The sequence below is a fragment of the Crocodylus siamensis genome, chromosome 7 (assembly GCF_052110815.1).
Source record: "Crocodylus siamensis isolate JL-2025a chromosome 7, ASM5211081v1, whole genome shotgun sequence".
Lineage (NCBI taxonomy): Eukaryota > Metazoa > Chordata > Crocodylia > Crocodylidae > Crocodylus > Crocodylus siamensis.
The window spans coordinates 23,356,037-23,383,929 of NC_143401.1; the positions used below are offsets into that span (position 1 = coordinate 23,356,037).

Genomic DNA, 27,893 nt, shown 5'->3' on the forward strand with positions numbered 1-27,893 from the left:
CTACATATGCATCTTACATAGATGTAACAAAAGGATGCATTTTTAGATGTGCTCTCTCTTCCTTGGGATCAATATGAAAACAAAGAAGGAAAGAAAGCAAATTGTTCAATACAAATGGCGCAGATGGTACCTCTAAATAGTCTACCAAATGTTTACCTCATGATGAGTTTAGGTTTCTGCAGCAAAGAGAACAGATGCCTTCAGGGAGTATTTTTGAAACTATTTAATCAGAAAGGGTTTGAATCACATAAGAACATGTTGTACCAAGAATTTACTCGGAAATTCAGGTTTAAAAAATTACATGAAATCTAGCCCTTCTTAAGTGTTGTGTGTTTTTAAATGTCTTAAGATATTAAAAATCTTTAAAATTCATTGATGAGGCTAACACTAAGATTAACATGACAAATCTAGTATTGATAGTTGCATTAAAAAACCATGAGTTAAACCTGCAAAATCATCAGAGTGCCTTAAAAATCAAGACACTTTAAAATAGTAGAATATAGGTTCTTGTCTTTGGGTGCCTTTAGCAATCATGCTTTCCCCTCCAATCACAAGAACTAAAAAATGACTTTTCTTAAATGAAAAGTGAAATTCCTACTTATGGATGGCTGATGCCTGGAAGTGTGCATTTAAGGAGGAAAAAACCCATATATGAGACCTGTGCTAAATCATGAAAGATGGTAACATATTGCTGATCAGTTCTGAAAAAGTGTGCAACATCCACATTGCCGCATAAACAAATTATTCTGACACTGGTAATTATAATCCACTAGCAATTCTAATTTTGTCTCTAAGTATTTCAAGAAAGCTGCTCTGAATTGGTGTTTCAAGAGTTATATCATTTGTGGTAGAGACAATGCAAAAAGTTCACGAGTTCTTGTGTCAGTCATCTAGCAAAACTCCTGCCATAAAAAGTCTCTGAGCTCAGCTTTATGCCAACCAGGTTGCCTGCCAGACAGCTACTGAAAAAGAGAGGGAGAGAGAAAGAGATCTCCTCTCCTGAACTGACGTGCCTTCTCTGGGATTTATCTGCTGATTTAAACAGCTTTTGGAGCTCTGTGTGGAAGAATGGATGAGTGTCTAAAATGTAGGAACGGGAGTCAATTGACCTAGTTCCATTCCTGGTTTTACCACACCCTTCCTGTTGCGAAGTGGAAGTCATAGCACGCTACCCTATTTACTCATAGCCTTCAAGCCTAAAAGGAAGCACTGCAATTATCTAACAGTGTACAACTCATCTGCCCTGGCAAGCCAGATGAGCTTCACAAAGCTGGTGCACAAGCTCGATCTGAAACACAAAGCTATGTCATCTGGCCTGCGGGGCTGGAATTGGGTAGCAGCAGCAATAACTGGTGCAGTTCCCAAAGCAGCAGAAGCTCCCACCACTCCACCTATTACCAAATTTCCAGCCCTGCCGGCAGCCCTGCAGGCTAGATGATACAGCTTCTCCAGATCCAGGCTGCTGAGCTCCTAGAATTTTTAGATAAAGTGTAGAACAGAGAACTGCAATCATTAATGCTGTTATATTATCACGCCACCAAATTTCTGGACCTGTGGGGAGCCCTGTGGGTTAGATGACATGGCTCCATAGGCTAGATCCAAGAATAGTCATTCAGTGGCTGGCCACTGCAAGTCTGAGAAAGCCCATGATCTGTTAGGGCTAATCTGGGGTCTGGTACCAGGCTCCAAGTGGATTGTCTCCTGAATCTGGGCGTAGAGTTCATTGAATTAGAAACACTGATACTTACAAATTGTGCAGAAAGGTCTCTCTTCCCCAAAGCTGTTGGCAGTCTATGAGGTATTATCTTTTCATATGCATCCACATGGGCAAGCTTCTCTTGGGGGTTTGCAAAGGCTCCTGTAAAGATATGCAAATCTCAGACCCTTCTGCAAAACACAACAGAAAGGCAAACACAGTGCAGCTCATGCTCAATAACCCAAACATAGTTTTATCTTCCCAATGGGGTAGGGGCAACACAAGACTCATTTTGTAGCTCCATGCCTATCTGTATTGCGGTCACTAACTATTGCTAGCTGGTGTTTTGTTGATTTCTGACAATAAACAGGAAAAAATGTAACATTTGCCATGCCCTCTAGGTTCCAAAGGACAATGCTGAAAACAGCTGCAATGGCAGTTCCTTTGTCCTATACTGCGAGCAGCTGGGCCAAGTCTTGTGAAACAACAGACATCTTTAAAACATAGAAGAAAAGTAGCCAGATTTTCTTCTTAGCAAAGTATACATGTGATCATCAGAGAGTTCTTATCACGCAAAGCGACTGGCACAGAACATGCTTGCTCAACATAGCAGAAGCGCATGATACTTCTACCTCTCCAGCACATATAACAGCTCCACCTATCCAGCACACACTAGCTGGTCTGTTCTTAGTGTTGAAAGCTCTCAGGATTTTACCCCAAGTCTTGTGGTCTTTACTGCTTTTTCTTTAAAAGCCTGATTTACTGATACCAGCTGCCTGCAGCTTAACCATGGGTTTTCTTCCAAGAAAGCTGAAAAATGTGGCTTAGAAACCAGCAGGCAACACGATGCATTATCTTTTTTTTTAATCTCTTGATTTTTCAGCGAAGCTCTTGAGTTTGGAGGTACTGACTCATCATTTTGGGATGCCTGGGGCTGGCAGTACCATATACTATTTCACGGGATGTTTTACATTTCAGATACAGGAGGCTGAATCACCCGGCTAAGCTCAGTAGCATAGAGAAAGAGAAATCAAAATATAAGTACCCCTTTGTCTAAGCTGGAGTGGTCAAGGGGTCTCAGGGTGATACACAGGCAGCATGTGGTGAAGACAGTGCAAAAAGTTCACACAAGTTTTTACCTGTGTTAGTCATCTAGCAAAGCTCCCACTACATACTGCCTGTGTGTCACTCTGGGACTCACCAGATGGCCCCATGCACTGCACTGAGCGCCTGCTGCAGCTTGCGTCCCCGTGGCACAGCAGCCACCATGTGCAACAGCCCCAGAGCAGCCACATACTATTCTGGAGCTACACTGCATGCAGCAGTGGCTCTAGGGCTGTGAAGTGCAGTGCTGCAGTGGCCCCAGGACAGTGCAGCACAGACCAGCAATGGCAGCTTCAGAGCCATGCAGCACAGCCCCGCAGTCCAGCACAGCCCTGCCATACACTGCAGCCTCAGGGCCAGGCCATGCTGCAAGGCAGAGCTGGTCTGTGGGACCAGTCCAACCTGTGGACCAACCCCATGCCACTCATCAGGTCCACAGGGATGGATGAGTTTGACACCCCTGGTCTAAGCAGAGGTCCATTACAATGAGAGGCAGGTGACCGAAGATTCAGAAGTCATCTCTATAAACTGCTGTTTGTAGTTCGGTATAGTTCATCACCCACTTGTGCTCAAAGCCTCACACCCTACACTAGAAATGGGTGAGTATCCTCTTTTTATTCTGTCCCATTTTTTGAAGTAAGATTATACAAAGTCACTCATGGCAGAACTAAATTTTTAACAATACAACCAAGACTCAGCCCTGCTACCTTTCAAAGTGAATACACCAGGTCTACGTGCATAGCAAGTCTGATTTAACTTCCTTTATCACATTTCCCTACCACAGCCAGGAATAGAAGCTTAGAATCATGACTACCGCCAGCCTGTTGCTGCCTAGCAAAAAGCTGTATAATTCACAGACACAGCATGTATCATGGCTGCTCAAGAGAGTCTAGCAGGCATCTGCTGTTGCTGTTTTAGCTCAAGTGGAAGTAAGCAGGGCTGCCCATCCATCACTCCCAGCTTCAAGCCCTGTTTGCATGTTGCCCCATGAATAAAGTGGACTTCATGTGACTAATAGCACATGATAGAGTTTGTTTATCCAATTTTCTTTAAAACGTGAATTGTTTGATTCATATAAGAGAAAAAAAAATCCTTAGAAATAGGCTTTGGAGTTGGAAACCATTCTAATCCTCCAGCTCTGAAGCAGTTTGCAAAATCTGGGATACCATGCAGTGACCAGTTCTCAGGTTTCACTTGGGCATGCCATGCTGGCAAGGGTTAAGACTGCACAAATTCCCCACATGAGCTAGGCCAGGGGTAGACAATTATTTCGGGCAGAGGGCTGCTTACTGAGTTTTGGCAAGCCATCGAGGGCCATATGACAGGCAGCCAGGGGCAGATAACTATTATTTTTTTTGCCTGAGTCTGGCCAAAGCTACTCCCCACCACATACCCTCCCATCTCTGAGTCACAAGCTTCACTGAGAGTATAGCCTTAGGGTAGGAGGTTATGATGATCCAGCAAGTTTCTCTAGAGATGATGATCAACAGGGTGAGATTCTGAAAACCTGTGAACACCATTGGCACCAGTAGCTCCCTCTGGTCAAACCCCAGCAGTGGATTGTAGAAAGTACCTGGCTGAATGAGTGCGAATGAGTGAGAATGCAGAAGATGGGTTAGACAAATATAACCCTAGTCTACAGGATGGACAAAGGAATCCAACCAGTCTGCATGACGGACCATAAGAACTGTCCCTTTTTGCTTGTAATGCCGTAACAGCTGGGAGTTTAGGTTAACTGCATAGTTTTTAGCATTGATGCATTCTTTGTGATCCTACTCCAAGTGCAGGGTTACCATATTTCCAGTTCCAAAAAAGAGGACACCCATGGGGGGGGAGCATTTCTGTTAGAGTAAATAACAAGTATTATTGCCTCAGAAATTACATGTAAAACAAAAATAAAGCCACAGCCCCCTGGCCCCTCACTCCCAAGCCAAAAATCTTTGCACCCCGGCCCGAGTTGTGCTGATGCCCTTCACTCCCAACCGGCAGCCCCCCATCCCTGCTGCTGCCCCTCACTCCCGACTCACAGAATCCTGGCCCTGGCAGTGCCCCTCACTCCCAATCCACAAACAAGCAGCGAAAACAAGCCGTGTTCTGCACAGGGATCACATTACTCCTAACTCATTTCTGAATGTACCGGAAATTCTGCAGCACCTCCATTTACACTAAAACATGGGATTTTCATTTAAATATGAAATGAACCATAAACTCAGTGCATCAATCCTCTATTAGCTTGACAGCAGTTTCAATCTATTTTATGTTCTCTGCATATTTTCAGGTTCCTGTGCAACAAAGATTCTTCTTGCGACACCTCAGAAATTGAGAGGGGTAAAACCAAAAGTTTTGGAAGCCACAAGACACATTTGGGGGGTTTTGGCACGTGGCAGGCTATTTGGAGAAGTAGCCTAAGCCAATTAACTATTTCTGACAAAATTATCAGCAGTGAAATTATAGGGTGAGCTAATTACAACCTTCCAACTATGAAATACTCTTGTGCCCTTTATTTTAAAACCTTGAAGTGCTTGTGGTGGGGCTTTGAATTGTAGCAAGGGGGAAAGTTCTAAAACTAGAGCAGTACCCTGTTTTTATCATTCAGTTCAGTCAAAATTTGCTGGGATATAAACTGGTAACCGCCACTGTCCCTCTCTCACTTCTGTCATTTGGAAGAACTTGCCAGCTTGCCAAAATAACAACTGAATATCAATATTCTAATGTGCTTGCTGGTCCACATTGCAGCCAGCGCAGCAGCGGCAGCAGGCTGTACTGGGAACATCTGCAAGCTGTTGAAGCAGCTGCTGCTTAGTTGGTAGAGAAAGAGTCAAGCTGGGCTTCTTTGACCACTCCAACAACTCATCTTGCCTCTTTGGGAGGGCATCAGATGAGGCAGAGGCTCCCCAGCTCCTAAGGTAGGAACTGACTCAGATCAGACCTCAGTCATTTGCAAAAGCCATGACCTCATGCCAGGGGCCTGTTACTCCAATAGAAGGACAGCAGCTTTTTCGGACTATCAGCTAGTGTAGTTAGTCCCTTAACAAAAATATCACTACCCAGCGCTGAATGTTCAGGTTGTGCTTGGTGATGGTGAAGCATAGCTAGAAAGAGAGACCTGCTGCAGTTGTAATTAGAGCATCTGATTTTGATCTTAAAAGGAAAAAAAAATCCACCTAGGAAACATTACACTGTTACTGACTTCAAAGTGAAGAATGCCAGAAAGACAATGCTTCACCCCTAAGGCAACCTCTGATGCATGATGAGGATCAAGGTTGTTGCTTATTCCTAGTTCCTTATTCCTGGGTCCTTATTCCTTATTCCCAGTTCCTTTTTCAAAGCTAATCTATACCCATTAAAAGCTTGTTCTTAATGAATTACACATCCTAAAGAGAAAGAATTTCATTAGCTATGCATATGTATTAATTAATATGTAAAATAATATCCTGCATCAAGTACAGAGCCCTAAATGAAGGTCATATTAAAGTGGGGTTATGGGACAAAATATTTCTTGGGCCACTCCAAACTTCCTCTCCATGCCACTGGGAGACTCTCCCAAAGAACCCTGACCACAGTCCTGCCCAGGCCAAAGCATGGTTTGGCCATACCAGGCTGCCAACTGACAGTCCCCATGCCCACTGTACTAAGTATAACAGCACAACTAAGGAACTGGTTTTTGGGCTGGCATTACGGCTAGAAATCCTGTTTGGGCCACCCCATGGCATACCTCTGTGGCACCGGGGGACTCTCCTGGACATCTCTGGCCAGGGTCTTGCCTGGCCCAAAGTACACTTTGTTCCTGGCAGGCTGTCCCCCAGCCACTGTACTAAGTATATGGGCTGGAATAAGGAACCGGTTTTGGCTGGGTTTGTGGTTGGAAATCTTTTTTGGACCACCCCACACCATGCCTCTATACCACCTGGGGACTCTCCCAGACATCTCTGGTCAAATATTTGCCCAGCCCAAAGCGCGGTTTGGCTGTGCCAGGCTGCCAATTTACATCCCCCACCTGCCAGCCACTGTGCTAAGTGTATGAGCTTGAATAAGAAATTGGCTTTTGGTCTTGGATTATGGCTGGAAATCCATATGTACCACCCCACACCATGACTCTGTGGCACCAAGTCACTCTCTTGGACATCTCTGACCAGAGACTTGCCTGGCCCAAAGCGCAATTTGACTGTGCCAAGCTGCCTATTTACACCTCCACACCCCCAGCCACTGTCCTATGTTAGACCCAAATAAGGATCCAGAATTTTGAATTTTGAACTTTGGACTGGGATTATAGATAGAAACCTTTCTTGGTCCACCCCACGCCATGCCTCTGTGGGACTAGGGGACTCTTCTGGAGATCTCTGACCAAAGATCTGCACAGCCTAAAGCACGCTTTGGCCATGCCAGGCTGCCAGCTGACAGCCCCCCAGCCACTGTGCTAAATATAAAGACCCAAATAAGGTGCTGGATTTTGGGCTGGGATTATACCTATAAATCCTTTTCCTTATTTTGGGTCCTTATACTTAGCACAGCAACTGGGGGGAGGAGGGATGTCAGGTGGCAGCCGGGCACAACCAAACCGCACTTTGGGCCCGTCAAGTCTCAGGTTAGAGATGTCCAGAAGAGTCCCCCAGGAGTGCCCCGTTCCATCCTCCCCCTCCCCCGCCCCCAACCCCGACCACAGAGTCATGGTGTCAAGTGGCCCAGAAAGGATTTCAATCTGTTATCTCAGCCTGAATGCCAGTTCCTTATTCAACCCTATGCAGTTAGTACAGTGAGAATGGGGGGCTGTCAGCTGGCAGCCTGGCACGGCCAAGCCACACTTTGGGTTGGGCAAAATTCTGGTCAGAGATGTCCAGGAGAGTCCCCCAGTGCCACAGACTCATGGTGTGGGGTTGCCAAAGAAGCATTTCCATCTCTGATCCCAGCCCAGAAACCAGTTCCTAATTCAAACCCGTATACTTAGGACAGTGGCTGGGGATGGTGGGGACTGACAGTAGGCAGCCTGGCACAGCCAAACCATGCTTTGGGTCAGAGATGTCCAAGAGAGTCCCCTGGAGCCACAAAGTCATGGTATAGGGAGGCCCAAATGGATTTCCAGCCATAATCCAAGACCAAAAACCAATTCCTTATTCAAGCCCATACACTTAGTACAGTGGCTGTGACCGGGCAGCTGTCACATGGATGCCTGGCACAAACAAACTGCACTTTGGGCCAAACAAGACCCTGTCCAGGAGAGTCCCTCAGTGGCAGAGAGGTTTGCCTTAGGGTGGCCCAAGAAGGATTTCTAGGTCAGCCCAAACCCCAACCAAATCTAAACTCAAAATCCAGTTCCTCATTTGGGTTGTTATTTCATAGACATTAGGGCTGGAAGGGACCTCGCGAGATCATCGAGTCCAGCCCCCTGCCCAAAGGGCAGGAAGTCAGCTGGGGTCATAGGATCCCAGCAAGATAAGCATCCAATTTACTCTTGAAGGTGTTCAATGTAGGTGCTTGAACCACCTCCGCTGGCAGACTGTTCCAGACCTTGGGGGCTCGGACAGTAAAGAAATTCTTCCTTATGTCCAGCCTGAAACGGTCTTGCAGGAGTTTGTGACCGTTCGACCTCGTCATCCCTTGGGGCGCTCTGGTGAACAAACGTTCCCCCAGATCCTGGTGGTCACCCCTGATAAACTTATAGGTGGCCATCAGATCACCCCTGAGCCTGCGCTTTTCCAGGCTAAAGAGTCCCATGGCTCTCAGCCTGTCATCGTAAGATCTGTTTTCCTGACCTCTGATCATGCGCGTGGCTCTCCTCTGGACTCTCTCAAGCTTCTCCACATCCTTTTTGAATTGTGGAGCCCAAAACTGGACGCAGTACTCCAGCTGCGGCCTCACCAAGGCCAAGTACAAGGGGAGAGTGACGTCCCGGGATTTGCTCGAGAAGCATCTATGGATGCACGCCAGCATTTTGGTCGCTTTACTAGCCGCAGCATCGCATTGCAGGCTCATGTTCATCTTGTGGTCAATGATGACCCCCAAGTCTCTTTCTTCTATAGTGCTAACCAACGTAGCACTGCCGAGCCTGTAAGGAAGCTGCAGGTTTTTCCTCCCAAGGTGGAGAACCTTGCATTTTTCGGTGTTAAACACCATGAGGTTCTCGTCTGCCTATTTGCTGAGCTTGTCCAGATCAGCCTGGATCACCCGCCTATCTTCTGGCGTGGATGCTTTGCCCCAAAGTTTGGTGTCATCGGCGAACTAGGCCAGTCCACTCCTAACTCCTTTACTTAGCACAGTGACTGGGGGGGCTATAAATTGGCACCCTGGCATGGCCAAACCATGCTTCGGGTCAGGCAAGTCTCTGGCCAGAGATGTCTGGGAGAGTCCCCAGGTGGTACAGCGGCACAGTGTGGGGTGGCCCAAAAAAGATTTCCAACCATAAACCCAGCCAAAACCGGTTCCTTATTCAAACCATTATAATTAGTACAGTACGCATGCCGGGCTGCCAGTTAGCAGGCTGGCAGAAACAAGTTGCATTTTAGGCTGGGCAAGACCCTGGCCAGAGATGTCCAGGAGAGTCCCCCGCTGCCACAGAGGTATGCCATGGGGTGGCCCAAACAGGATTTCTAACCATAAACCTAGTTCAAAAACCAGTTCCTTTTTCAAGCCATTATACTTAGTACAGTGGGCATGGGGGCTGTCCGTGGGCAGCCTGGCTCAGTCAGCCCGTGCTTTGGGCCGGGCAGGACTGTGGTCAGGTTTCTTCGGGACAGTCCTCCAGTGGCATCGACAGGAAGTTTAGGGTGGACCAAGAAGTGTTTTGCCCCATAATCCCATCGTATTCTGACCTTCATTTAGGGCTCTGTACTTGATGCAGGATATTATTTTACATATTAATTAGGATATATGTATAGCTAATAACATTCTCTCTCTTTATGATCTGTAATTCATTAATAACAAGCTTTTGGGGGTATAGTTTAGCTTTGAAAAAGGAGCTGGGAATAAGCAACCTACTGCAGCCTCCATCCCTAAAGAAAGGATGGCAGACTCCTCTTCCCACGGGAGGCGCCGCAGTCCTTCAGACCTGCAAGCCGGCCGTTTCCTAACTTGTGCGCTCTGGGCTTTGCAGTCCAGACCTGGGTCTGGTAGTGCTGGGCTGCAGCCCTCCGCAACGCCGCGGTGCGACGCGTGCTCGGGAGGCTCCAGCGCTGACACGAGCTGAGCACAAAGCAGCCGGTGAGCGGGGCGCGCCCGCTCCGCGCCGCTCCGCACCGCGCCCGCCGCAGCCGGGACCATCCCGACCCGCCGGGAGCGAGCGCGGGGCTCCGGGCCGCCGCCGCCGCCGCCGCCGCCGAGCCGGCTGCTGCCACGTGCCCGGCCGGGCGCGGGCAGCGGTGCTTGGTGCCGCAGCACGGACGTCCGCCCCGCAGCCTCCGCCTCGACTGCTCTAGAGAAGCGGCAGAAAGGCGCGGCTGCCCCGGCCAGCCCGCGCCCGCGCCGCCCCGCGCCCCGACCCGCCGGTCTCCCGCGCGCACTCACCGCGCCCGCCCAGCGCCGCGCACAGCGCCAGCAGCGCCAGGGTCCGGGCCATGGCCGCTGCCGCCCTGGCCGGCCGCCTCTGCCTGCCCGCCAGCCACCGGCGCCTCGGCAGCCCGAGTCACCCCCACCCCCCGCCTGAGTCAGCCTCCTCCCGCCCAGGAAACTCGGCGGGGCGGCGCCGAGCCCGCGGGGGGAGGCCGGCGCTGTCCCGGGCCGGGGCAGGAGCCGGCTCTGGCGCTCGGGCCGTGCCGGAGGCGCGGGGATGGGCGCCGAGCCCGGCGCGGTGCGGAGGGGCAGCGCCTCGGGCACGCGGCTGGGACCGGGCACAACAGAGCCAGGGCACTGGCAGAGAGAGGCTTTGGGGCAGAGACAAGGGCCCCGAATCCGCGGTTCTCGGTGTGCCGAGACTCATAGCAGTGTCACAGTGGTGTAACCAAGGAAGTCAGGAAATTTTGCCAGAGGCGAAGATTTCTTAGGGTAATATCTTTTACTAGCCAGTTGCCTGTCATGAATGACAGATTTCAAAGACGTGTTTACGTGGCCAGCACCGAGGGGTGCCTCTGCCCCTGCCCATTCTGTTGCCCATCACTGGCAAGGCACAGCCCCCCCAGCCCTGCTGCTGCCCCTCACTCCCAGCCCACTGACCCCAGCCCTGCCAGTGCCCCTCACTCACCAAACTGCACTACCCTGCCCCCCGGGCCCTGCTGGTGCCCCTCACTCCTGACCCACAGCCCCCTGGTGCTGCCAGTGTCCCCAGCAGTCCCAACCCACAATCCCCAGCCCCCACCCCGATGCCCCTCACAACTGACCTGTCTGTACCCCCTCGCTCCCCCATCCCTGGTGGTGCCTCTCACTCCAGCCCCTCAGCCCCTGCCCTCCCGGCCCTGTCAGAGGGCTCCAGCTGTGCCCTGGCACAGCTGGAGCACGGAAGGGAGACTTGTGCCCCATGCTCCTCACAGGGTTGAAGTGCCCTGCAGGCAGCCTGGCCATGTCCCCCACCTGCTTCCCCACCTCCCCAGGCAGTGGCTGTTCAGCCCCTCCAAGCACAGGCACCGGTGCCTGCACTCCCCTCGCTGTCCCCTGCCTCTTTCCCCCTGGAGGGGCAGGCAACCCCCCTGCCCTGTCACAGCTGCAGCCCCCATTCCCCCTGCCCTGCCTAAATGTCCGGGATTTTGCTGTGCTCTGGGGGTGAGAGAGGGGGATGCAACTGGGGGCAGCAGGGAGCACCGCGTGGCAGCAGGCAGGTCCGTGTGTGCTCCCTGCTGCCTCCTATCACCCTGCTCCTACTCCTGGACATTTGGGCAGATTTTTAACACCCCCACCACCACCACCACCACCAGACCAAGATCAGAGGGCTGAAAAAGAGCAAGGACACTGTTAAAAAAAGCCTCCATGAAGGTGGGGCAGGTGGGAGCAATGGCATGGGAAGCTGCAGGAGGAGGTAGGGCTGGCAGCTGTTCCTCAGCTGGCCCCACGGCTTGTAAACTGCTGGTGGCAATATTTTTTTATTGTTTCTGTGGAGGTGAGGCGGAGGAGCCACCGACCAGAGGCTGCAGGAGAAGATGCCAGGGAGGAGCTCCTGTTTTAACTCAGCTGGCCCTAGCCACAGGCAATCCACACATGCACAGTTGGGCAAAAGCATTACAGACAGACAGACAGACTAAGGCTTTTATTATATTAGAATTGGACCAACTGTCTAGCTGGCATAGAGTTAGACAGGCTTTTGAATGCAAGCCATTCTTCATCAGGTTGCTCCACCAGACTGGCTCTGTGCACTGGTTCTGGCCTAGAACATGGTATGCAGTTTTGGGCTCCACATTTTAAAAAGGTCACAGAGAAATTAGAGAGGGTCCGGAGGCCAATGCCAAAAATGATACATGGCTTTGAAAGGTGAATCATACAAGGAGAGGCTGAAGGAGCTAGGCAAGGTAAGCTTGTGGAAAAAACACTTAAGAGGGTACATGGTAGCAGTCTTCACATACCTGAAAGACTGCCATAAAAAAGAGAAAAAAAAACACCTTTTCTTTCGTGCTGCAGACAGTGGGACTAGGACCAATGGCGTGAAGTTGCAGGAAAGTAAGGTTTAGATTGGATATGACCCAAACCAGCCCCAGAAGCAGTGCTCAGGGCCAGTCTGGCATGGGTGCCATGTACAACACACTCTCTGGATGACCCCCTGTTCTGCTTGCAGTGCTGTAGCACCAGGTCTAGCCTGTGCACCCTATGCAGTGTTGCCAGTGTGTGCCCCTCAGGGCTCGTGGGGTCCTTCCAGAGACCCATCACCTGGACTGTATTGGTCCACGGGCAGATCCAGCCTGCAGGCCCTATGTTTGACACCCCTGCTGGAAATTAAGCTGATTTCTTCTTGTCCTACCCCAAGTGGACAATTATGTTCTACCTGTCTTCTTTCTTAAACCTAACAAATCCTGTTCCCACAACCATTCCTTATGGGTCATATTTTTTAAACACCTTTTTGTTGTTTTCCTCTGGAGTCTCTAATTTGTCTATGTGTTTCTTAAATCATGATGCCCCAAAGTAGACACAGTACTCAAGCTGAGATTTAACCAGCACACAACCATCCTAGCACCCAGCACACAGCACCCAGCACACAACCATCCTAATTTAGTGGCACCTGACCTTTTTGGCCTGTGGGCCAGATGAGCAGTCCCATGTCTGTCTGCAGGCCAGGTTCCATCCATGGGTCCAAACCATGGTGCTGGCCCAGTAGGTGCCCAGTGCAGTTGAATGGAAATGGCCTAACCAGTGCCTCATCCAGCCACATGGAAACAGCCCACCAGGGGCCCAGTCCTGCACAGCTGCATCAGGCCCTGGTTGGGCACCCCACCACTATAGGGGCTATTCCTGAGAGGCTGTGAAATTTGGCAAACGGGAAGTGGTGGCGATGTTAAATGTGGCCGTTCCGACACTGCCAAATTTCCAGCCCCATGGGGAAACTCATGGGCTGGATTACATAGTTCTGCAGGCCGGATGTGGTTTGTAGGCCAGGGGTTGAATACCCCTGTCCTAATACATCCCAGAATTGCACTTCCTCATTTGTAACAGCATCTCATTGCTGACCTATATTCTGTTTATGGTCCATTACAACCCTCAGATTCCTTTGCTGCTATATTTCTGACACTTATATATTCTGCATTTTGTTTTTGTGTTTCACATCTTGTTACTTTTAAACTATTTATTCAACTCATTAAAATCACTTTGGACACTGTCCTCCAGAGTACTTGGAACTCTCCCAGCTTTGTATTATCTGCAACTGATAAATGTGTACTCTATGTGCTATTGTCTATGTCCATAAAGATAAGTATTAAATGGAGTTTGTTTCTGATAAATCTGTGTTTGTTGTTTCTTGTCAACTTAGTATCCTCTAGATACTTATAAACTGATAATTTAATAGTTTGTTCCGGCATCTTTCCAGAGATTAAAATTAGACTAACTGATCTATAATTCCCCAAGTCTCCTTTTAAACATAGTGCTATGTTTGCCCTTCTTCAGTCTTCTAGAATCTACCTAGTCTTCTACAAGGTCTCCAAGAAAATCATAAACAATTCAGAGATTAATTCAACTAGCTCTTAAAGACTCAAGGGATAATTCCATCAGGCCTTGTTGCCTTAAATACCTCTATCTAAATCTTTGGTAAGCTGTTCCCTTGCCTATTCTGACTAGCGTACCTTTTTAAAAATTAATTTAATTAAGTATCTGTTTGAAATTAACCTTTTAGTGAAGACTGACATAAGACAGGCATGGAATCCTTTCAACCTTCACTGTTTCATGTGCTGTTTGCTTTCTTTCTTTGTCTTTCTCTTACCAAGATCTTTAGATGGCCTTCATTGATCTTATTTATAGAACTTTTCTTTGTTGCCTTGCTAATAGGAACTCATTTTCCACCTTAGCCTTTCTGATATTATCCCTGCATGCTTCTTCTATTACTTCATAGACATTCTTAGTCATATACCCTTGCTTCCACAGCTTGTATAGCTCCTTTCTGGTTTTCAAGCACTGATTTGCACTTGTTCTCTAATAAAGTAGGCTGTTGCTTATGAAAGCTCATTCCTCTCTGAAATAATTAATCTCCAAAGTGCCACCCCTGCCCTACCTTCTGCCTGACTTCAGACTAACCCAGCTAATTGTCTCTCTTTACCAGCCCTGGCTCACCCTAAGCTCCAGCCCCAGGTTCCGTCATCATTGTTCTTGGCTCACTCATAGCCCCAGGCTCTGTCTATGCCTTATATTACTCTATAGCTCCATATTTATGACACGTCATCCTGTGCCTTACATTCCACAGCTGTCAATCTGGGCAGCAATCTTTGGGGAGAATCTAGAACCTTTTCTGAGAGAGAAGAGGGGCTTGAAAAAATAACTGAGATAGCGCTTTCCTATTTATTCTTAGGCTTGGAGATGAGTATATGATTAACAGAGGTCCAGCTTTACAAGGTGGGTGCTTGTAACTGTTTCAGGTCCACACACCTGCACGTGCAAGGAACTGCCAGCCCAGGGTGAGCCTAGATGCTTCTCACAAATTCTCTTTTAGTATCTTTTAGTTACAGACAGTTGCCATGGCAATGGGGACTCTTGTCACTCTCATAATTAACATCACTATCTTGAGACAACAGATGGATGGTCTGCAGCAATGTCTCAGCTAACAGCACAGCTTGATTTCTTCTATACACTAGGGCTGTCCTTTGGAAAACCTCAGAACCTCAAGCACCATCCTCACAAGTTCTGCAAGTTCTTTTAGTGCACAGCTGGACCATGCAGCTCAGGGGCCTCTCATAATGGCCCGCAGCTGGTCGTATAATCAGTACAGTGGTATTGTGTCATGTTGGAAAAAAGACGGAGCTAGGGAGCAATGATTGTGAAGAGGACTTTTCATGAAAACTGGCAGTGAGGTGTTATCTATAACTCCACAGCTTCCTGGAGGTTGTTATTGTAGGGGTAGTCCAGGCAATTACAGACTTGAGCACATCCTTTCTGTTCACTCACAGTCTACCTATGCCAACTGTCACACTCCCAGCATAGAAATTTGCTGGTGAAGCTACCCCAGGCTTATCACCTGTGTCTACTCTCAAGCACTCAGATGGACACCCCTGAACACCATCACTGGCACAATTCCGTATGCTGAGAGCACCTTGGTAGGACTGGTATGGAGTTTGCAGGACAGGGCATAGGTGGAATGTGCTCAGGTCCACACTGATGAGGACATACTGCCACCATGCTGTAGACAACCCCAGACAGGCTCCCAAAAGTGACTCAACCTGAAGCCCTGTCTACTCCAGACTTCGCGGTGCTGTCACCTGAGCCCTGGAATCTTCATCCTTAGGCTTTCCCTGTGCTCTGGTCCAAACATGGCCAAGGAGATGACAGCAGTGGACAGGATGGAGCTCTTCTCTGCATTTGTCAGAGAACCTTAGGTTGCTTTTGCAGCAACTTGAAGCAGGGCTAGTAACAAACCTTTGCTGGGCATGTTAGGCTAACATTGTTAGCTCTGTTTCCATGACTTTTCTATTCAAAATTATGTCCACCCCAGACAAGGTCATTATACAGCATCAGCCAAGAGGATCTAGTGCTGCTCTGTTGCTCGTAGACTCATTTTACAAGGGATACTGCTGACTCATCTAGCTGGTACATAGGCTGTTAGATTACCTCCATGAAGGCCATGACCAGGATGATGGTTTTATGCTGTTTACCAGAATCAGCTGCAGAGTGAAGGTACAGAGTGGTAAATTGAAGCAAAGTAGTGAAAGAAAACCTGGGCTTCAAGCTCTGAGCAACGACCAGGTCCACAGCTACAGGGTTTGTTGACACAGCCTACAGTCAATGAATGCTACAGAGCAACCATAACAGGGAAGAGTCTAGTGGTTTGGGACATAGGCTGATATTTGTGTGGAGAAGAAAAATGGATGTGGTACAACCATTTTCAGAAACCTGAAATTACACACTTACATTTGGTGAATTTTTCACTGTAAATTACAAATGTGGTACAAAGTCTTACTTGGCAGGAAAAATAGTCAGATGTTGCTACACTTCCTGCTGCAGAAGGAAAACTAGTCAAGCACTGGTCAGTTGCCTCTTTGCAACTTTCTCAGTCCACCATGTCCCCCTGGCCTTCCTGTTGGGCAGCTGGATCCTCCATCAGTCTCTCACAATTTTGGATGACATTCGTCAGATGATCATCCTGTCTCCAGATGACTGCCCAAATTTGTCAAAGGGGGTGGGAGGCAAGGATTTTTTAGGGTGATATCTTTTATTGAACCAACTGTCATTGGGATAAAGTTAGACAAGCTTTCAAATGTAAGACATTCTTTGTCAGATCCAAGAAGGGAAGCAATAAACTTACAATAGTAGTCAGCTCTCCTATGCCAATGTGACAGGTTCCAAATATGTGGCAAAGGGCAAAACAAAACTCAACATAATGTGGGACAAATGTTCCTTTGTGCCTTTGAGATAAGATAATAACATGGTGAAGTTCTGATCCTTTTAGAGAACAGGTCTCTTGCTAATGCGTCCTGGGTACCCAGGTAGTATACACAAGCAGAGGTAATTAAGAGTAGTGACCAAACATTTTCCATAGATTTTTTTAATGGAACATGTCTTTTTAATCAGAACAAAATTTTAACTGAAATGTTTTATTTAGTCATTTCCCCATATTTAACAAAATTTTCCAGAACACATTTTAAAAATCTTTTGCAATTTTGAAAAAAAATCATTAATTTTTTATGGGAAAAAATCTTTATATTAACAATTCTCTATTTTTTCCTATAGTAAAGAAAATAAAAGAATAAGAAAATTGGATATTTTCCTACCGAAAACTACATAATGTTCCTTAAATATTTTTTCCCAATTTTCTTTTAGAATATTTTTCATTGACAAAACGAATATAAGGACGATTTTTGCATTGTTAAAAAATGTCACTGATTTCAGAATTTTCCCCTAATATATGCACTGTTTCCAAACTGTTTATTTCACATATACTTTGACTTGCTTAGCGAGGCAGCAAGGAGGGAAAGGTGTATTTTTCCACTTTGGATGATCTTGTTTCCAAGTTTATTTTATGGCAAATATGTCCCTTGCTGGATGCAGCTAGTGCATTCTGGCAAGGTCTGTTCCCACTACTCAGAATTACCTACACAACATCTAAGAAATAGTACTTTCTCACCTCCCATTTGGCAACCCAAAATATTCTAAAGGAAAGAGAATGAAATTCTGCCAGGCCTGGAGAGTAGGCGCATCCAGACAAGCATGCATGTGCATTCGCCAAGGACAAACAGCAGTGGCACATAGTTGTGCCGCTGCTACTTGTCCCCAGGGAATGCTCCTGCATATGTGTTGTGGAATGTGGCAAATTGCCCTGGGTAGGGTAGGGAAGGCTGGGTCCAGCACCTTGATTGGCCCTAGCAGCATTACCTGGGATCCTCTCTGGGCTGCAGCGGTAGCAATCCAGCCATGTGAAGCTTGGCAGGCAGCTGGAGTGTGGCGTTGGCCAGCCAGGCTCTAGTTCTGGGCAGCACATGCTGCAGCCACATGTGCCACCCTGCTTTTTATTTTTTTTGCTTTTTTTTTAACACCATTTTTTTTTAGATACAGGGATTTTCCAGTATCTAATTTTGGCTCTGTGTTGCAGATACACAGTGCAGAGAACTTTTTCCCCATGTGCTGCATGCATTTTGTGGTGCTTCAAAAGCCTTTAAGGTGCCATAAACCGCACATGTGCACTTGTCTGGACATCCCCAATGGGGGCAGAATTTGATTTCACCTAGTGGGCAACTAAAGTACTGTTTGGACCAACTGTGAGTTATCTAAATAAAGTGTAGGAGCACAGGAATTGGATCACGCTTTAAAGATGCACAGATGTCACCCTATTACTATATCCTACAAAGATGGATGAAGAAAAACAGGCTGCTGAGAGAATTCTACGTCAAAAAGACTCCTGGGCAATCGTCTGCCAAAGGCAGGATAGATCTGCACCTTATAGACTAACCAAAGTAGATGTCTCTGTCTCAGCCTGTATTGTGAGGCAAGGTCGGCTGTTTTGGGACTGACAAACAAGGACACCAATGCTAGGCTAAGAGGTAAATATTTGCCCTAAGGAGCTTAGGCAGAGGTTGTGAGAGAAGACAGCCAACAGGAGTCTCCAGTTCTCTTCTCTAGCTTGAAGCATGAAATGCAAGGTACAGACAGACATACCGTGTTTCCCCGAAAATAAGACACTGTCTTATATTTATTTTTCCTCAAGAAGACACACTATGGCTTATTTTCAGGGGATGTCTTATTTTTATTAAGTATAGTACAACAGTCTACATTTATTCAAATACAATTAAGTAGTCTTCTTCTGGAACGTAGGTAGGTAGGTGCCGCCTGTGACAAGGGAGCACGGGCGGGGCCGGGGGCGGGGCCGGGGGCGGGGCCTCGGCCGGGCGGTCCAGCTCCACAGACAGGCGCCGCACGCGCTCCCACAGCATGGCCGCGCGGGGGCGGGGGCGGCCGCGGTCAAAGTCGGGACGCGGACCTCACACCGGGCCGGCTGTCACGATGGGGCAAATGAGAAGGGCTGCCCGTCTTATTTACCGCTTCGCGCCGGTACACTTAGCCACGCCTATCACTATATCTTATTTTCGGGATATGGCTTATATTGCGCAAATACGTAGAAATCCTGCTACGGCTTATTTTATGGGTATGTCTTATTTTCGGGGAAACACGGTAATACTTAGATTGGTTAAACAGTGTTACATGCAGGTACCAAGTCTTCTGTGACTAGTGTCTCATTGATGCTCCAGGCATCCCACACTGGACTTCTCCTCACTCCCTCAGCCCAGCCCCCAGGTGGCAACTGGCTGCTTTGGTATGTAGCAAGAACTCTAGTAACGTAACCTCTATTTCCTGCATTTGACTGCTGTGTCCCTTGCTGGGGGCTCTAGGGGCAGTTTTCCCCTGCTTTTAAAGAGTTATTCAATTTTCTTCTTTGGTGGCAACGAACCAGCTTATTTGTGGTAGGCATCCAGGGGGTGCAGCCTGGACTCCTGCTGCTGTATGCCTTGGGGGCTTGAAACTCCAGGAAGCTGTCAAAAGATTGCCACCAGTGTAAGGAAATTGGCCAACTCCTTAAGAGCAGCAAAGACCTGTCCCTTGAGCCCCTGAGCACCCAAAAGCAGGCATCCAGGCAGCACCCTACCATCCCTGCACATACCTGGACACCTCTTCACCACCAGATTACCACAGGATACAGCAAAACCTGCCCAATGGCAACTCAAAAGCAGGGATCCTGAAAGCCCCACTTCCTACACCCCCCCCCCAGGCATTCCCAGTCAGGGTACCACCACTCTTATTTCAGTAAAGGGCAGGTATAGATCCTTACTGAACTCAGTATTAGTGAGAATGGGGATCAGAAAGTTGCAGTTGGGCTGGGTACTCACTACCAGCACCTGTAGCAGTTCCATGGGCAGAACTAAAAGGGAGGTACAGTTAATGTGGTACACCATCACATATAATGCAACACACATTTTTCTCCAGTTAAAAAGAAATTAGCAGCTTTAATAATAAACTAGAGGCCTAGGGCTACATTATTCAGTTTAAGATTGAAGCAAAAAAACCCCCCAAACAACCCCAAACAAATTTTATTGGACTATTCATTTATTTGCTATACCCTGTCTTATATATAAAAACACAACAAACTAAGCAAAAATAATCAAAATAAGTTGTTTCATTAGCTCTGTAGTCATTAGAATTAAATGTGTACCTTTTATTCAGATTCATAAAATAAAATCTAGCCTTGAGCACTCAAACTTATTTCCACACCTCGTTTAATATTCACCTGTGTTAACATTTCTGTACCTGAATTAATGTTTCTAACTAGAGTTAAAAACAGTTTGCATAACTATGAAATAGGAGCTACATTACTGGGAACAGCTAGGAGACAGCTGAATTGCAGGAAAAAGTAGAGCTTGATTACTGAAATCACTGAAGACCATTAAAAAGGAGAGGGTCATTAAACCCTATCCAATGAAGATTTTAGAAGGAATCAAGTAGATTACGATGATGTATCAAGTCAATTGATTCCCTCGGTGCTTCCTGAATAGAAATTCTGCTGCCATTACCAAGCAGTTGGTTTTAAAATTTGGATGGACTAGGAATCAAGAGGGGGACAGGGTGCAAGTGCACCACTGCACACCCTGAATTCCCTCCCCCCCTCCCCAAGTGGTTCTATGGCACTGCAATGCCTAAAAGATAACTGCTTTACTTAGGCCAAGTTGCCTCTGTAGGTCAGGTCAGGTCAGTCCCAAGGCCACCGCAACCACTGGAGCACCTTGGATGCAACAACTCCCCTGCTCTGCCCTGTGTTTGGCTAGCTTTATGCACTCTATCAGTTGAAGCTCTGTCCAATCCTTCAGATTGGTTCCCCAGCTCTTCTTGGGTCTTTTTCTCTCTTCCCCCACTGCACTCTGCATTATGGTGCTGGCAAGGGTGTCCAGTCTTCTTATGGTGTGTCCAAACAATCGTGTGATGGAGGAAGCTGCAATTTCCAACAACAGTTCTTGGATTCCAATTTTCTGACTGAGTTCCTGCTTGACAGACTCATTGGTTCAGTGTTCAGCATATGAGACATGCTGCAGGTCTCCTAAAGCAGCACATTTCAAATGCCTCAATTCTGTTTTCTAACTTCTTATTAAGTGTCCATGCCTCAAAACCATAAAGCTTCATAGAGATGACCACAGCATGCAGCAGATATAATATGACCTTGTGTGTAATATTGGTGTTTGTTCAGATTTTCTTTAGCTTTATTAGTTGGCTGGTGGCAGTGGCTATTCTGGTCGTGACTTCCTTCTCAGATGTTAAGTCTTCTGTGATGGTGGCTCCCAGATACTAGAAAAAGTAACAAGTTTAAAGTTTTTCATTGCCAATCTTCACAACAACATTGCTGTTGGTGATCTTGGAGGTTATCAGTTTGGTTTTTTCAGTGCTAATTTCTACTTCATGGCTCTTCGCAGTTTTGTCTAGCATTTCTGTAAGTTCTTGAAGCTCTTCAGATGTCCCTGCTATCAGTTAGAGGTCATCAGGAAAGCACAGGTTGTTGATCTTCTGCCCTCCAATTGATACAGTTCCTGTGAAATTCTCTAAGGCATCTGACATGTTTTGCTCAAAGAAGAGGTTGAAAAGGCATGGTGAGAGTGGGCAACATTGGCGCACTCCTACTGAAGTCGCAAACCATTCAACAATGTTGTTGCCGATCAGCACTCTACAACTTGCATTGCCGTAAAAAGTTCTTCTCTTTGTATGATCAGGGATCTCCTGATGTTATGCTTCTTCACTATGAGCCAAAGTGCTTTGTCCCACACCCCATCAAAAGCTTTCTTGTAGTCTATGAAGTTATTGTGAAGTTCTTTTTGGACCCTGTCACACTGGATTTATTCTTCAACTGGGTTCCTAGGTGCTATATTGCAGTAGTAGTGGTAGATCAGAATCATGCATGTTAATTTTGATAGTTTTTTGCAAGCTTTCAGGAACAAACATCCTTCTTCAGGCATATAGAGAGTCTGTCTGAAGAAGAGTGTTTGTCCCTGAAAGTTTGCAAAGAACAATTTTTCTAACTATTTAGTTGGTCTAATAAAAGGTATATCACATCTACCCAAGAACCTTATCTGCATATGTTCTTAGACCAACATGGCTACAAACTACAACCCTGTTAATTTTAACAAGGCTTTAAATGAAGAAAGCATTTCTGAATGATGTCCAAATTCCAAAGCCATTAGAGAGGTTTTATTCAAACTTCCCCAAAACATGATTATTGTTGTACAGTGACCAAATATGGAAAATACTATGCCAAAAGGGGACTTTTCCAGGAAAGCAGAACTGTGTCAGAGCAGTCTTGATGTTAGCAGGTATACTGAAGACTTGGGTAGAAGAGAAGATCTAAATATGGATAATTGTGTCCTGCAATCTCAGTGTAAGAGAACAAAGCAGCAGACGAAAAGCAAATGTTGACCCTGCTGCCTCCACATTTCTATCATCTAGACGGTGACAGCAAGTAACCTTTGCCTCCTGAATGCTCCCCAAGATGCAGATGCAGATGCAGATGCAGGCTCTACTCTGTGCTCTCACAGTGGGTTTGTAGCATATATCACTGAGGTGCCCTTATTGGAGTAAAGGTGACATCTCACATATTTGGTTCCCTGCCTGTTCCCTCCCCCATCTATTACTTTAGCTGTCTTTTTCTGACATTTAACATTTCTGTTGTTTTTACCTTGGCTGGATGTGTCTGGGCAACGCTGGCATCTATACATGTGCTTTGGGGTGAAGGGGGAGGGGGGCGCTTGAATTAATTACAGTGGCTCCCAGAGCCACTCTAATTAAAGCACCCACAGTGTCATTGTATTCAGTGTCCAGCACTTCAAAATGGTGGCGGGGGCATTTAAACTAAAACTTGTTCAATAAGCATTAGTTACAAGTGCTCCAGCTGCCATTTTGAAGTGTGGGGATGCTGAACAGACAAGATGTGGAGGCTGCTGGAGTGCATTTAGTTAATATGCTGCAGCAAACTTGATTTAATTGAGTCTGCCAATTAGCATGCATCAGAGCAGACATCCAGCATGTGTATAGGTGCCCCACATTCCCAAGATGTTACTGCCTGGCTCGCCTCAGAATCAAACAGTGAATCAATGCACAAGGGGTGGAAGGAGGCGGCCAGATTGAAGACAGCTGCTCAGGAAAAGGCAGGAGCTGCATGAATGCTCTGCATGTGCCTAAGTCCACAGGGTTCTCTGGGCTCTCTGAAGCTTAGGTAACTACTCACATTTCTGGCAGTCTTTGGAATTCTTTCACTCATTGATCTGAGCACTGCATCAGTAGCATGAAGGAAAGTCCCAGCTGAAGTTGGCTACAAACTGGCCCCACCAAAAGAATGCAAAATGCCATGCAGTAGGGACACACAGCACTCTTATTACTTAAGTGGTGGTTCATACCCCTGGCCTTCTTTTAAAGGTCTTTGGCCTTTACTCTGCCCTGCTGCTCTCCCCCTGAGAGCCCTGGGCAGCCACCTGAATCAGCAGGATGTTGCACACATCCTAGTTCCTGTGAGAGGGGGGTGGGTTAAAGATTTGTTGCCTTTTTACCTCTCCCTATGCTACTGTGAGGCTAACAATTTACCACTGCAGCTGCTGGGATGATAGGCTTATGTGGATGGTTTGGTGGATAAGAGTAGAAAAAGATGGGTAGCAGTCAGCAGTTGAGAACAGAAGAAAGCAGGTAGCAATTGGCAGATGAAAGCTGAAAGCAATGGTCATGAAGATAATACATGCATGGGCAGGGTCTCCAGGAAAGGGCTCAGTCCCTGAAGCAACAGCAACAAACTGGCCTGATTCTGGATTTTGTGCCAGATTTTAAATGGGGCAGATCGTATTGGGTCACCATGGCTCTAAGTTACTTGATGCTGAAGGGGAGGCCTGAGTAGGTACCTCAGCAAGAATGCAAGATTGCATAGAAGACTGTTTGGTAGATCAAACATCTAAATCACAGAGGGCTATGGACAGACTCTCTCTACCCATATATTTTGCAGCAGCATGGATTGAACCCTCAGTCATCCAGAGGCAGTTTTTTCATTGATTAGATGAAGCTATGATGGTATTGGTTGTTCATAATTTGTCTCTGGCTTTTTACAACTAAAGTGGCTTGGTATCAGTTCAAAAAGCAACATGAAACTCCTACTGCCAAGGAGGCCAACCCATGCATCCTTCTCTGCCTGCAGAATGCCTGGCTCAGAGCTTGGAGGCTCTCTCTCTCTACTGTTCTGGGGGCAAGTTAGCAGTCCAAGAAGTGAATGCATTTCCCATGTAAGCCTGGCATTACACACAGGAAATGCATTCACTTCCTGGACTGCAGCCTTTACTAACTTCTCTGCTGTTTGTGGTTTAGATCTGTCTACTCCACATGATGACTGCAAACAGCTGCGTGGGCCCAATATTTTCTAGTTGGCACAGGATATGAGCAAAGAAAAATGCAGTCATTGGTCAGCGGTGCCTTCCAGGAAGTGAGTCTGCATGCTCAACATGCTATGACATGGTGGACAGAGGAGTGAAAAGTCCTTTGGGGCTCTGCAAGTACAGGTATGATCTATGCAGTACAGACTGTATTGGCCCAAACTGTAAGGCCAAGCACTGTATATAGGAGAAGCTCCAGAAACTTGTGCAGTTTGCTGCAGGGTCATTTTCTATCCTGGGCTGCACCCAACAGCACTATTGCTCAGGACCAATGTTTACCTCTCTTCCTTGCTGCTGCCTCAGAGGCCCCATTATGCACAGGGATTCATTGAGTGATACTCAGTGAGTGCATTAACCCCATGTAATTCATAGACTTCCTAACCACCATCTCTCCAAATGCCCTCATGTAAAGGACAGCAGCTCTTGGAGAACAGAGCAGGAAAGGTATCACCTCTAGATTGAAGTGTGGGCTTCTTATCCTAGTGGTGGGGAGCAGGGTCCTGGCATCCAGAACAACTCAGAGCACCTCTTCCAACAGGAGTGGCCTGGTAGGATCTAGGGCAGGGACGGGCTGGATCTGGCCTGCCAAGTCATTCTATCCAGTCTGTGGAGCCCCTAAAAAATTTAGAAAATAAATATTTATCTGCCCCTGGCTGCCTGTCACAGATGACAAGGCACCAGGAGCAGTAGGACCCAGCAGCCACAGCAGCAAGGTCAGCCTGGCCCTGCTCCAGGCCCCCGCTGGAAGCCTCAGAGGCTTCTGGCCTGGGTCCCTGGAACTGTTCTTGCCTCCCTCCACCAGAGAGGGAAATTCAGATAAGAAGGTGGGGGCTGAGAGGAGGCAGGGGAGGACCACAGGCAATTGCCCTGTCACCTCACACTAGGTCGGCACCAACTCCTGCCCAGCTGTTGACACACTCCTGCTCACTGCAGCTTACTGCCACCATTTACCTGCTTTCCTGCCTACCTCCATTTCTCTCCACCCCCAGCCCCCACTCCAGCACCACATGGTTCCTGGCTGCAGGACTTGGCAGGAGCCAGCTTGCCCTCTGCAATTCTCAGCTGGCTCTGTGCAGTGGTAGCCAGGCCAGGCCAGCTCATGCTAGGTCCTGCTGTCTCAGATGTGCAGCTGGGACATGGTGTTGGAGTGGTGAGTGGGGGAGGGAGGGGAGGGCAGTGGTGGAGAGCAGGAGCATGGGGCCCACACTGGGACCAGAAGTGGCAGAAGTGTGGAGCCTGGGCTTGGAGCACTGGCAGGGGCCTTTGTCTGCTGCAGGGGGGGAGGGGGGGCTGTAGGCAAACCCTCCCCCCTCCACACATACCACAACCCTCCTCAGTCACCTTCCTCCCACACTCACAGCCCCCTACAAACCTCATATCCACACCCCACACATCCACACACCCTCCCCCACAAACCTACATCCACCTACCTATACCTCCCCTCCTCCTACAATATAAGAGTAAGACTCCATTTTAAGCTATTGTGCAATCACCTCTATGTACACTACACAAACACATGAAAATCAGGACAAAAATATTTTTTTAAATCGAATGAATGAATGTTGTAGTAGATGTTTGATTTTTAGAACCTAATTTAGTATTTTTCTGGTTCTGAGATGACCAACCCCCTCACTGAAAGGAGTACTTCCAGGGAGAAAGAGTAGGGACTTCTGGTGGGAAAAATCAGGGGCTGGGGGTACAATTTCCAGCCCCAAGATGGCGAGCAGGGAGCAGAGCACCTGTCGAGGGGCGGGGCTACCGTTGTGGCCCTCGACAGCTTGCCAAAGCTCAGTAAGTGGCCCTGCACCCAAGATGATTGCCTGCCCCTGATGTAGGACATGGAGGTCAAGGTAAATGTCCTCCTCCCAAGGGACAGAAGCTGCTGGCTGCTCAGAGGGCAGGGCACTGTCTTGGAGATGGTGCAGTGTTCCACTGCTTAGCATGGGATCTGGACCCCATTTACAAAGGGGGCACTTCTGTGCTAGGCCTAGCTGGAAGGTCTGGGTCTGGCTCAAGGGCTTGTCCATACACCTGTGGGGACCCCTGGTTCAGTTCCTTATGTCAACTGGAATGATAGCCATCAAGGGGTCAGGCCTTGGCCTCAGACATGGCAGCTAAACTGTTACATGTCCAGCTCCTTTGTGCAGCTCCATGGGGAGACTGGCTCCACGGTGACAAGAAGCAGCTCTTGAGGCCAGATGTTGTGCAACAGGCCCATGCCAGGAGCTGTGCCCTGAGGGTAACAGAACTGTGACACTATGTCCCAGTGCAGCTTTTTGTCCAACAGTCTTCAAGTCCTGAAGCATCAAAATGCTGACCAATTGTTGTTAAGTCAGCCGTGATGATATGGAAGTCTCCCAGCTGAATGTTTACTCCTTCAGTCTCTTCTGGCTAAGTGCACACAAGTTAATTTGCTTTGCAATACAATGCTTGAACATATGTTATGACTGTGTGCTGTTGTCCCAGGTGTCCTGCAAATGTTTTACATCACATGATGACAATTCAAATTGTGTTGCACTCAGATGATGGTGCAGGCCATATGGGACAAAATCCAACAATTAACGATAGTGAAGTATCATCAGAAAGAAACTGGTTAAACACTACCCACCCTGGTATAGCTCTTGGCTGTTGACTGATATTGTCAGCATAGCTACTATGGATACATCTGTTGAACAGCTGTGTTGTTGAGCTTTTCATTCTTGTTACTACCCATATTATGAACAAGTGGTTTCAGTGACTTGTTACAGGTCAACATCACCAGAATTACTTTTTTAAATTCAGGTGGTACATCTTTAAAGGTTCTTTTCTTTCCTATTATGTGATTTTCTTCGAATCTCAATTGCTTTCAATTGTCCTTTCTGAAATGCTGCAATTTGCATTGCATGAAACATTTGTTTTCCATCGAATGTCTTCTCCAAGATGTCAATATTGTCCAATGAAAGCTGAACAAAACAACTGGGAACGAGATTCCTTGAGATAACAACTCAATGTTCCCAAAATTCCTTTAAGTTTCTCTCAGCAACCATAGTCTTGGTGTGACAAACTGTGTCCTATGGTATGCTACATTCAGCAACATTGGACACTTTGTAACAGCTTCTTAGATCTAGCTGCCTAAGCATCAGCAAGCCTAACCCAACGTTTTGAAATTAGCTTTTTGCCTCTTGATCGCAGGTAAACCAAATCCTGACATTCAGTACGTCTCCATCTAGATTCTTATCTTGCACATGACTTAGATTGTTTTAAGTCATAACTGTCATCTTCCAAAATCAAATGAATCAGTGTGTCAAGGCTATCAGGAATATATTTTTAGGTTTGCTCTTTACTCAAGTTGCTGCATCCCTTCATGCCAGCTATAACTTTCAAATCTACTTTAATCTTGAGAAGAGCATAGGACGTTTTGTGCATCCAAAAACTCTTCTCTGAACTGCAGGCCAATGGCTTCCTCATTATTTATATGTGAAGTTCCAACTGTTTGTATGGTTTTACCAGTTGACACAGTTCAGAAGATATGCAAATTTTCCACTCCTTTCCTTTGGTGCTGATACTGAACGGCTGTCCTGTAGTAAGTTTGAACTTGCTTCATTGTGGTCGGAGGATGTTCACCACCTTCTACT

The 27,893-nt window shown here is 47.3% G+C and overlaps 1 protein-coding gene across 3 annotated transcripts in view; it reads right to left on the minus strand.

Moving 5' to 3' along the window:
* ADAM8 (ADAM metallopeptidase domain 8) overlaps positions 1 to 10,430 on the minus strand; it is a 66,430-nt gene extending 56,000 nt beyond the window's left edge. For all 3 annotated transcript variants that reach the window (XM_090057737.1, XM_090057735.1, XM_090057734.1), the window contains exons 1-2: positions 10,298 to 10,430; positions 1,749 to 1,858 (exon numbers count right to left, since the gene is read on the minus strand). In XM_090057737.1, coding sequence (XP_089913863.1) covers positions 1,749 to 1,858; positions 10,298 to 10,349 — 162 coding nt within the window. In that variant the 5' untranslated portion in view covers positions 10,350 to 10,430. The remainder of the gene's footprint in view (positions 1 to 1,748; positions 1,859 to 10,297) is intronic.
* Positions 10,431 to 27,893: the final 17,463 nt, after the last annotated feature.